The following is a 12,337-nucleotide window of genomic DNA, read 5'->3' on the forward strand; positions in this document are numbered from 1 at the left end:
ACCCTGGGATCATGACCCGAGCCGAAGACAGAGGCCTTAACCCACTGAGCCACTCAGGCGCCCTGTAAATGGAGTTTTAAAAAATTTCTTTCCTGATAGTTTGTCATTAGTATAAGAAATGTAACTGATTTTTTTATATTGATTTGTATCCTACAGCTTTGCTGAATTCATTTATTAGTCCTAACAGTTTTTTGGTGGAGTCTTTAGGCTCTTTTTTATATATAATATCATGTCATCTGGAAATAGAGACAGTTTTACTTCTTCTTTTCCAACTTGGATGCCTTTTATTTCTTTTCTTGCGTAATTGCTCTGTCTCAGATTCCCACGTGGTAAGAGTCAGCATCTTTGTCTTATTCCTTATCTTAGAGGAGAAACTTTCAGCTTCTCACTGCTGAATATACTGTTAACTGTGGGTTTGTTGTAATGGCCTTTATTATGTTGACTGGTATATTCTTTCTACCCAGTTTCTTGAGTTTTTGTCATGAATGGATGTTGAATTTTGTCAAATGCTTTTTCTACATCTACTTTGATGATCATATGATTTTTATCCTCTATTTTGTTAATGTGTTGTATTGCATCACTTGTGGATTTACAGATGTTGAACCACCCTTGAATCCCTGGAATAGTTTGCAATTGATCACGTTGTATGTTCATGTATTGTTGAATTTGGTTTGTTGATATTTTGTTAACAAATTTGTATCTATATTTATTAAGGATATTGGCCAGTAGTTTTCTTGTAGTGTCCTTGTCTGGATTTGGTATCAAAGTAATGCTGGCCTGGTAAAATGAGTTGGGAAATGTTCCCTCATCTTCTATTTTTTTGTAAGAGTTTAAGAAGAGTTAGTATTAATTCTTGAAGTTTTGGCAGAGTTCAGTTCACCAGTGAAGCCATCTGGCCTAGGACATCATTTTTGAGAGGTTATTGATTACTGGTTTAATCTCTTTACTAGTTAGTGGTCTGTTCAGATTTTCTATTTCTTCACGATTCAGTCTTGGTAGCTAGTATGTTTCTAGGAATTTATCTGTTTCTTCTACGTTGTCCAGTTTGTTATATAATTGTTCATAGTAACATATGATCTTTTATATCTGTGGTATCAGTTGTAATGTCTCCACCTTCATATCTAATTTTATTCATTTTAGCCCTCTCTCTTTTTTTCTTGATGAATGGCATCTACTCTCTTCCATGTAGATATGGACATTGAAGCTAACGCCATCCCCAGCTTCACTTTGATGGCTTCTGATTAAGTCAGTTGTGGTAATCCCAGCGCCCCCCTTAAGAGATGGTTTGAAGAATGGATATGTACCCAGTTGTCTCCAGTGTGACCTGTGAGATAATATGCTGAGCATTCAGTCTGAGCTCTGGGAAAGATGACCTCTCTTAAAAAAAAAAAAAAAAAAAAACAAAGGAAAAGATGGTATGCTGACTCCTAAAACCACTACACTGAGAAATTTTTTTTATTAACATATAATGTATTAGTTGCTTCAGGGGTACAGGTCTGTGAATCATCAGTCTGACACAATTCACAGCACTCACCATAGCACACATCCCTATCCCTCCCCCCACACGCCCCCAGCAGCCCTCTTTGTTTCCTGAGATTGAGAGTCTCTTATTGTTTGTCTCCCTCCCCAGTCCCATCTTATTTCATTTTTCCCCTCCCTACCCCCCATGACTCCCCATCCTGCCTCTCAAATTCCTCATATCAGAGAGATCTTGTGATAATTGTCTTTCTCTGATGGACTTATTTCACTTAGCAAAAAAACAGAAACAAAAACAATGAAATCTCACCATTTGCAACAACATGGATAGAACTAGAGGGTATTGTACATTGAGAAATTTTTAATTGACTTCATGTTACAGCACATGTTAGGTATTACCATTTAATTTATAATTCAATGGCCGATTAAATATACATTTTTAATGAGGGGAGGATATCTGTTAAGTAATTTTAAAATAAAAATAGTGTCAATAAAATAGTGTCAATAAAGAATATATTTGGAAACAGAAAATCCAGCTGTCAATGTTTTATTGTTGTTATATTTTTGTTTTTGTTTTTAAAGATTTTATTTATTTATTTGACAGAGAGAGAGAGAGAGATCACAAGTAGGCAGAGAAGGGGAAGCAGGCTCCCCACTGAGCAGAGAGCCCGACGCTGGACTTGATCCCAGGACCCTGAGATCATGTCCGGAGCCGAAGGCAGAGGCTCAACCCACCCAGGCGCCCTGTTGTTATGTTTTTTAACCTAGAGGGATTTGTCTGAGGCTTCAGAAGTTTGGAGATATCTACTTAGTGATATTTTGGTTGCCCAGATACTCTCTATTTTTCTGCTTCCTTATCCTTAGCTTTCATTGTCAGGCTTGTTACTTCGTGGTTACAAGATGGCTGCGGCAGCTCCCAGCCAGAGGAAAGAGAGAGGACAAAAAGTGCGTGCCACTTGAGTCTACCTGCTTTTATCAGGAAAACCAAAGGTTTCCTGGAACCCCCTCTCTGAAATCTGGGATATTTATTTGGTACTAAGTGCAGTGTATCAATTTAATCTATCTTCCCTTCTCAAATTTAGCTTCAAGTATGTTAATTCCGTAACTTTTTTATTTTTGGTTTATGTTTTATAAACTAAAGTTGGTATGTTAGACTCACGAGGTAAGACATTTAGTTTTCTTTTTCTAAAATTAGGGCTTCTGAGCAAATATGTAAATTTGTGCTAAGTTCATGCAAATTAATATTTTTCATTTGAACCAGGCATTATGATAATTTTTAAGTGAGCTTTGTATTTCTTATGTAAAGTTTTACTGTCTTAGGAAGAACAGAAGACCTATTGAGCATTTGAACTAAACTCCATTTTAAGAATTATAATACAAAATACCTTTTTTCAGGGCTCCTTTTAAGAACAGAGAGCCACCGTCCATTAATAGAAAAAATGAGCAGTGTTTAAATTTAATACCTGATATTGCATTCGGGATTTATCTTCAGAGACTTAGGTACTCTTAAATTGTATACTCAACTCTATTTTTTTACATCCCCCTCCTCCCCCATCACTATCCTGTTCACAGACCTATTTATTCCGAACTCCTGAAACAGATCATTGAGGTAAAAATTGAAAGGATAATTTAAGACTGAAAGAAAATGTGGTTTCAGATTCCTTGCTGGAGGTAGAGACGCCTGCTGTAGACAAGGTGGGGCCATGTACTTTAGGAGGAGGGCTGCAGGGTGCCTGGGGCAGGGAATGGCCAGCCGCCTGATTGCAGAGACCTGCTGGAACGCAGCGTTCTGTCTCTGCTCATCCGTGAGGATTAGGCCAGGATTCACAGTGCACCTCATTTTAGGATTCTGGATCTCGGGTGGATGTGGAGGAATAGTTTCTCACATGGCAGAACTGAATGCTACTTTAAGTTCATCTCAGTAGCTGAAGAAAATAAATGAGGTTTTTATGTTCATGGTACCTCCTGTACTTGTACCCGGTGTGGCTAGAGAGGCCACACATCATAGGGGAGCAGGCAAAACATGCCTATGCTTCCAGATTGTTGTGAAAGAAAGAACTCAATAAATAGGCTAGTTGCTAATATTCATCGCTCTCCCATCTTTATGGTCTATAACAGCATCCCTCTGCATATGTGACTTTTATTTTTCCTAATCTTACGGTGCAGGAGGAGAGGAGTGGGAAACAGGCTGTTTTATTTCTGCGTCTCTCCGTTAGGGAAGAAGGAAGCTCAGGAGTGAATCTACTAGTTACATTGCCACACATTTCTTAATCCAGCTTTTTTTAAGTTATTTACAGTAATTGTGGACTGTACTGCATGTTGAGGTTAATTGGAAACAGTGACCAGATTCTTAATCATTGTCAGGAAACTGCATTCAGAGAATGAGAAGAACACCCCCACTGGATGAATTGCAGCCACCACCATATCAGGATGACAGTGGTTCTCCCCATCTCTCATGTACGCCCTCAGAAATTGGGGACAGTAAATGTGAATTTTCCCACTGCAGCAACAGTCCAAGATGCTCATATAACAAGTGCCCAAGTGAAGGAAGCACAGGTCACGAACTAGAAAGTTTTCCTAATAAAGGATATGAAGAAGATGTTCCCAGTGACAGCACTGCAGTCCTGAGCCCGGAAGTAAGTAACACAGCACCCAGAGCTTTTTACCTGGATGTTATTGGGGGACGATGATAACCCTGTGCTTCTCCTTTCGGTAAAACGTTTTATCACTGTCCTGTCCTTGGTGGCTTACAGTACCATTGTTGTCCTTGATCTCGTCTTTATCTGGCAGACTTACCAGGACTGTCCCAACCATTCTCCACCCACCGCCCTCCGTTTTCCCCAAAAGGAGGATGGGTAGCTAAAAATGAGAGCAATTCACAAGCTACTGAAACATACGATCTTCCCCCGGTTTCGGCCTCAAGAGAGGTCTTTTTTATTTTCACATTTTTTACAAAACATTCTGGGATTACTTATCTGTTTCTTTCATTTTGAGGTTCCTATTTATGTGCTTTTTATTTTTAAAATTCTTTTATTTAGGATATTTTTACTTTAGGGAGATTGCTCATTCGTGTTTTACAGGTTTTTCAAAAATAATGTTTTTGCATTTTCAGTTCATGGGATATGGAAGGGATAAGTAATGCTCAGCTTTACTAATGAAACTTGAATGCATGGCGACATTCGTTCAGAGTCGTTGGTTGCATTTTATTTCCTATTTTGAAGCAAAAATGTGAAAATGACAACAAAAATTGATATGTTAAACTTTTGAAGTCTCTCCATGTTCTAAAAAGGATTTGTTTTAGTGTCCCTTTTATGATGAAAACAGAAAGGTAATTTAAAGGTTTCCATTAGGTAATACGTACTTTAAGGGTTTCTCTTTTTTTCCTTTTACATTGCAGGTTTTTACAACTTGTGTCCCAGACAACATTTCATGATACTGCAGTATGTCAGTGTTCTTACTGGGTGAATTTTCATCCTCCGCCAAAATTAAATAATGAAAGTAAAGCTATGAATAGATTTCCCTTAATTTTAAGTTTTTCTTATACAGTTTCTAAAAACACATTTTATCTGTTATTACTTTTCTACTATTTCTTATATTCTAATATAGTATCTAACTTAGAAGAAAATTTCCATTGGTATTTTAAGTTTAATACACCAGGAGTCCATGATTTTCTACACAGAATCCTGCCCTGTGCCCGAACTTATTAAAGACACCTGTTCCGTAGGCTTGCTCACCCCAGAGACAGCCAACAGGCTGGCAGGGAAGCCTGGGTTGTGGAATTACCGACAATGATAGCTGGCAACGAGTATGCCAGAGAATTTGCTATAAGCTTTACGGTCAGCGTATTTCCCATTAGTAACCTCATCTTCAGGAAGTTATTCCCATTTTACAAATGAAGACCTTCACACTCAGAGAGGGAAGCAGTTTGCCTGCCTACCAGCACCTCCCAGATGATGGCGCTGTCATCCAAACCCAGGTCAGCCGGGGTGACCTGAGGACACACAGGGCTCTTACCGACCATATCCTGCTGCCCTCTTGACCTAAATCGGTGTGTGGGAAATTCCTTTGATGCTTTGGTACCCTCCCAGTGCACCAGCAGGCAAGCTATTTCAGAGGACTCACGGACCAAATTCAGATGCTCAGATTATATGTGTTTTAATCTATTTCAGATAGAAAGTAAGAAGTGAGAGGAGCAAGACGAGCAAGGTGAACACACTTAGGATGCCTGTAGGTACAGGTGACAGGAACACACTGTGTGAGCCTTGATTTAGGGCATGCCCATGTGTCCCTATCACTCTATGCCCCATCAGCGTTCTCTTTATATGGTGCAGCAACAAGGGAAGGTGTTGAGATTTTTTAGGTAATCTGTACCCCCAGCGCGGGGCTTATACTCACGAACCCCCAGATCAAGAGCCACATGCTCTACCAGCTTAGCCAGCCAGGTGCCCCAAGAGTCAAGATTTGAACGGGAGTGCCAGGGGCCCAAAACTTTGTTTTCCGGGAGAGATTCAGGGACAAATACTCCTGGTCATCAGTGAAACTTGCCAGTTTAGCCTTTTTATGTGCACTTGGAGCTAAGGAGCACATGGTTGATGCAGCTGTTACTAGCTCAGAGGGGACGTCGTCATGGCTTGGGCTTTACATGCCTTTCTCAAGACAGTACTCATTTGTTCTAGAATAGTTTTGATATATTATGTCTATTTTGGGCATATATTCCATGTTATTAACTTAGTTACTATCTGTAGTTACTGTGTCTTCTGAACTTTGCCTCTCCAGTTACTTCCTGATTCATTATTTGTAGTTAATACAGTCTTTGCATTTTGCCCATATTGCAGAAGCTGCCAGCTTGCTCTCTGTTAACACTGATGAGTCTCTTGTGTGCTGCTTGTTTTTGTGCCTCTATAGCAGAATTGAATATATTCAAACGAAACAGCAAGTGCACATTATATCAGTATCTAGATGCTTTTATTAGCCCCTGTTAGTATAAAGCCCAATCTTGTGTTTTTTCAAGTTTATTTTGCTTCCTACCTTTCCTTTATAGATATCATTTATCAAATAGAAAATTCTTACTTTCCTTTGGTTTATCCAGAATATAGCTATGTTAGAGCTCATTCACATACATGACTGAACTGAGATAGGACTAAGGGTTCCGGAAAGTTCTCTGACAAGGAGGTCACAAATTCTATTGACAACATATTACTAGCTAGTAATGGTTCAAAACTTTAATTCAGACTCCTTGAAAGGAAGAATTATTTTCTAGCTGCCTGTTACAGAACACAAATAGTAGTTTTTATCTGTAAAGGTCTGCCTTTTAGCCCTCTCTGGAACCTTATGAAATTTCTTACTTCCTTGAAAATCCTAGCTATTATGATACTATTTTAGAAAGTATTTCTTTGAAAAATCAAAACCATGTAATTAATTATCTTTGATTGCCAATTATGAAGTGGCATACATTAAAACATTTTGCTCTAGGCTGTCAATTTTTTTGACAGAGTTAGAATATGTTTACCCTAATTTCATCATATTCCATTTTAAAAATCCAGCTAGGCTATCATTGAAAATAGAAGGAGAGATCAAAAGCTTCCAGGACAAACAAAAACTGAAAGAATTTGCAAACACCAAACCAGCTCTCCAGGAAATATTGAAAGGGGTCCTCTAAGCAAAGAGAGAGCCTAAAAGTAGTAGATCAGAAAGGTACAGAGACAATATACAGTAACAGTCACCTTACAGGCTACTAATGGCACTAAATTCATATCTCTCAATAGTTACCCTGAATGTTAATGGGCTAAATGCCCCAATCAAAAGACACAGGGTATCAGAATGGATAAAAAAACAAAACCCATCAGTATGTTGCCTACAAGAAACTCATTTTAGACGCGAAGACACCTCCAGATTTAAAGTGAGGGGGTGGAAAACAATTTACCATGCTAATGGGCATCAGAAGAAAGCTGGGGTGGCAATCCTTATATCAGATCAATTAGATTTTAAGCCAAAGACTATAATAAGAGATGAGGAAGGACACTATATCCTACTCAAAGGGTCTGTCCAACAAGAAGATCTAACCATTTTAAATATCTATGCCCCTAACGTGGGAGCAGCCAACTATATCAACCAATTAATAACAAAATCAAAGAAACACATCAATAATAATACAATAATAGTAGGGGACTTTAACACGCCCCTCACTGAAATGGACAGATCATCCAAGCAAAAGATCAACAAGGAAATAAAGGCCTTAAATGACACACTGGACCAGATGGACATCACAGATATATTCAGAACATTTCATCCCAAAGCAACAGAATACACATTCTTCTCTAGTGCACATGGAACCTTCTCCAGAATAGATCACATCCTGGGTCACAAATCAGGTCTCAACCGGTATCAAAAGATTACGATTATTCCCTGCATATTTTCAGACCACAGTGCTCTGAAGCTAGAACTCAATCACAAGAGGAAAGCTGGAAAGAACCCAAATACATGGAGACTAAACAGCATCCTTCTAAAGAATGAATGGGTCAACCAGGAAATTAAAGAAGAATTGAAAAAATTCATGGAAACAAATGATAATGAAAACACAACAGTTCAAAATCTGTGGGACACAGTAAAAAACCTGAATTCTTCTTTAAGAGTTTGTTGCCTCTCCCCGAGTATTGTTCTTCATTTGTTATCTTTCTTTTCATACATAGTACCAAGCAGGTCACCATAGGTAGACATGTCAGATTTTATGTAAAAGACCTGAGTGTTTTTGGTTCTCTACAGCACCCGCGCACACACCCAAAGTATGGCCAGGCTCATAGTATAACAGGTATGTGTTAAGCTGCTGTAACAAGAGACCAATAGAGTGCCTAAAAACCACCAAAGATTGTCTTTCATTTAAAGACAGTCCAGGGTGAGTAGGTGACTTTGCTCTACAATATCATTCAGGGGCTCAGGGTTCTGATATCCTTGTTGTTGGTTTTTGTCACTCTGCCATCCCCTGATGTACTGTCCTAGTCCACAAGGTCCAGGCACACATCCTACGTGTGTATCTGCTTGTGGGAAGACTAAGAGAGTGAAGGGCAAGTAATGTCTTATGTAAACCTGATCTGGAAGTTTCAGGCATAACTTCTGTTTGCTCCCCCATTGACGAAGGCCGAGTCTCATCAGCATATCCGCCATAAGGCAAGTTTTGAAATATAGGCTCTTGCCATTCAGTGTTTTTCTGCCTTAAACTTAGGTGGTTCTTCTCAGAAATGGAGAAAGGGAAGACTGGGACTAGTAGTAGTGACTGCTACCATAGGCACTAAGGACAAGTTCAGAAACAGAAAATTATAAAATTGGTCCACGTATCAAAATTAAAGACATTTAAGATTTATTAAAATACTTGAAGGGCCAAAGTGGTATAGTTAAAAGGTCGGAGACCTGGGTTTGGCACTGTTGGTAACTTGCCCAACACTCCTGGTACCTTCCAGAGAGTTAGACTGGCAGGAATTTGAGACAGCTCCAGGTAGAATGTGTATAATTTCTTTCAATCTTATAATCAAAATGTATAGTTTTAGCCCGTCTTGAACTTTTGAAGTATGTAGTCAGCAATTTTCAGTAGTAATTGACATTAGGAAATAATACATAGTTTTTAAATTCAGATTAGAAGTTAAAGTGTAAAAAGTATGTGTTTGTGTTATGGAGAAGTGGTGTTTGGCTGTAGTTATTTTTGAGGCCTTTGGATTTATCCTTTCGTATTTCACATTTTCATTGATTTCCAATACTTAATATGTTTGTTTACATTCTATTACAGATGTGGGCATTTTAGAACAAACTGAAAATGGGACCACATTTTTCGATGGCGTTATGCTCATATTTATGTTCTCTCTCTCACCAGCCTCATAATGGAGCTGGCAGTTACGTTGTTTATAATGTTAGAAATAAAATGTAGTAGTTTCCTACTAAAGGAAGAGAGATACACATTGAAATATATATTTTCAATTCTCATCATAAAGACATAGATCCAACTTTCTTAAAATTGGAGGATACTAAATTCTTTGTCTTTGTTATACTAAGTTTTTGAGTTAACACTACCACTTTTATTGTCCTGGCCCTGTAGAGTAGCTTTTGATTGTAGTTGACTGTTAATTACTGTTTCTTTCTTTCTGACAGCAAATCAAGACAGTTCCCACATCATCTTCCTAAAGAAATGTCAGGTATTTATTTACATGCTAGATTAAATAATAGAGCTAAAAACTGAAAACATTTAAATTTGCTTTTCTCAGGATATGTCAGCTCAAGGATCATCTTCACAGCTTCCTAAACCTTTTGATCCTGAGCCAGAAGCTAAATATGGCACACTGGATGTGACTTTTGACTATGACTCCCAAGAACAGAAGCTTCTGGTAACAGTGACAGCTGTCACAGATATCCCAACATATAACAGGACAGGTGGCAACTCATGGCAAGTACACCTTGTTCTTCTACCTATAAAGAAACAGAGAGCAAAAACCAGCATCCAGAGAGGACCATGCCCTGTCTTCACAGAAACATTCAAATTTAATCATGTTGAATCTGAGATGATTGGAAATTATGCTGTTCGGTTTAGACTGTATGGTGTACATCGCATGAAAAAAGAAAAGATTGTGGGGGAAAAGATTTTTTATTTAACAAAATTGAATCTTCAAGGGAAAATGTCATTACCTGTGATATTGGAACCTTCTTACAATCATTCTGTGAGTATCTGATCAAATAGCCTGAATACGATTTATGTCGTGGTATGTAACATCCAGAATTTTTAAAATCCATGATCAACCCAACAACTTTTTCAATTTTTTTATGTAATAATCATACCTTTACAAAATTTCTAAGCCCTGGATAGGTAGGTATAATTTTTTCTCATTCTATAAAAGTTGCCCTTGAAGATTATATGTGATTCATTTTATGTATTTTATCCTTCACAGAGTCAGGTCCAGTGTATTATATGTTCGTTCTTGTTTAATATTTATTAGATGATTGATTATGACATCAAAGTGAACTCCTTATAGAATTTATTGTTTTCTTTCCAGATTAAAACTAATGATATAGCAAGATCTAGCCCCATATCTTAATTACTACACTGCAAAAATTATTTGCTTTTTTAGACTATGTACTGCTGCCGAACTCATGACTGATTATCTTTCCAGAGCGCCTATGAAATTATTTTTAAAGGTTCAAAAGAAGACCTGGCCTTGTTATACTCTGCACCCTTTTTTAAAAAAGATTTTGCAGTATCTCTGGGAGAATACTTAAGTTTGGTCTATGAGGTGTTCTCCCTTTTTTTTTTTTTCCCTTCCAGGTTCTCATCACCTACAGCTCTCTCTCTCTGTGTCTGTCCATATTTGTAACTGAACTCCCACAAGACATTGCAGAGCAGAGGAGAGCCAAACTACTTTAAACTGGGAAGATATATTATGCCACGTAGTTATTTAGATAATGAGAAAATCTGTGATAGTCTATAAGTGTAAATTATGCATTATATTTGTTCCTGCCTGTGTTATATTGAATTAAGAACATTTTCATAATACAAATACAGAGATTTTAGAATGGATGTGTGTCTTTAAATGAAAGTGTATTTTAGGGTTTTTTTAAGCTTTTAAAGCACAAGTCCAGAATCAGAGCCTCACTGAATTTATACCAGACAACATTTAACCTTATAGGACAGTCATTCACAATAGTTGGGTTTTTTTCCCACTATCCCATTTTAGCTAGATGATTTTAAAACATATTTAAAACCAAAAGGTGATAATAAATATGGTATATCCCTGCTGGTTTATAGGATAATATTTAGCCTTTATTGATAACTTGCTATAACTTTAAATTGCAGAATTTTGGGGAAATGTCCTTTTTAAAAATATAATATCAGTTTATCAGAGAAGAGAAAAAAGAAAGTTCAGGCAGTATTCCAGAGGGGAAAAAGATAATTTTTTTTTTATAAAATTGAATAGCCTGCAATTCTTAATAGGATTTTAAACTTTCTCATGATTTGGTCTGAGTGACAACTAGTTAATCTGTGGAAAATACATTCTTTTAGAGAAATACCTGATTTAAATTAGAAGAGAATGACTATATCATCACGAGGTATGTATTTTGTGTTTATTTACTTCAAATTATCCGTTCCCAATTCTATATTAATTATATTCATTTCACAAAGAAAATGAAGCCATAGAAAATAATACGGTTTTATCTGTGTTCAAACTTAATTATTTCTGTACATTACATGTATTAGCTTATGGTCATCAATTCTGTGTTTCTGACAACCAGTACAATAAATTTGAGGCATGCTCACCAAAAAACATGCCGGACAAACAGCTTCTAAGACATAACATTTAAATCTGAATAAATTTATAATAATATCTATCCATCTTTTACTCTTGGAGAATTTTTTTCTCTACATTGTCACACTTTTCAAATTTAATGCCTGTGTTTAATTGTTCTTCTCTCTTGTCTTCTTTCCTGTTGGAAAACATGAGTTCTTTCTACTAACTAGTTGTGGTTATAACCTTGGATAAATGATGCAATCTCTTTAGGCATCAGGTTTCTCATTAGTAAAATGAGGTCATTACACCAAATGTCCCATCTATCTCTGATACTGCAATTCTACTAATTCATAATGGGAAAGATGTTAGGTAAGAACAGAAACAGGTGGATTTCAGATGAGTTTTGTGTGGTAAATGTGTTATGTTTTGTTCAGGCATTGTTTTCTTACTCTTCCCTATCTTTTCAACCATCGTCTAATGTCTGAGAAAGCCCCAACTACTAGCCCCACCCCCTGCAGGTAAACTAGGAAGTTCTTTCCCAGTCTGACTGGTAGCTAGAGCAGGAGCCATGCTCCCTGGGCTCTGCCACTCTGACTCAT

At 37.4% G+C, this 12,337-nt stretch overlaps 1 protein-coding gene across 3 annotated transcripts in view; it reads left to right on the forward strand.

Annotated features, from left to right (window-relative positions):
• SYT14 (synaptotagmin 14) overlaps nt 1-12,337 on the forward strand; it is a 201,443-nt gene that overhangs the window by 127,437 nt on the left and 61,669 nt on the right. For all 3 annotated transcript variants that reach the window (XM_045982931.1, XM_045982932.1, XM_045982930.1), the window contains 2 exons: nt 3,841-4,112; nt 9,726-10,175. In XM_045982931.1, the coding sequence (XP_045838887.1) occupies nt 3,841-4,112; nt 9,726-10,175 (722 nt within the window). The remainder of the gene's footprint in view (nt 1-3,840; nt 4,113-9,725; nt 10,176-12,337) is intronic.

The sequence above is a fragment of the Meles meles genome, chromosome 17 (assembly GCF_922984935.1).
Source record: "Meles meles chromosome 17, mMelMel3.1 paternal haplotype, whole genome shotgun sequence".
Taxonomy (NCBI): Eukaryota; Metazoa; Chordata; class Mammalia; order Carnivora; family Mustelidae; genus Meles; species Meles meles.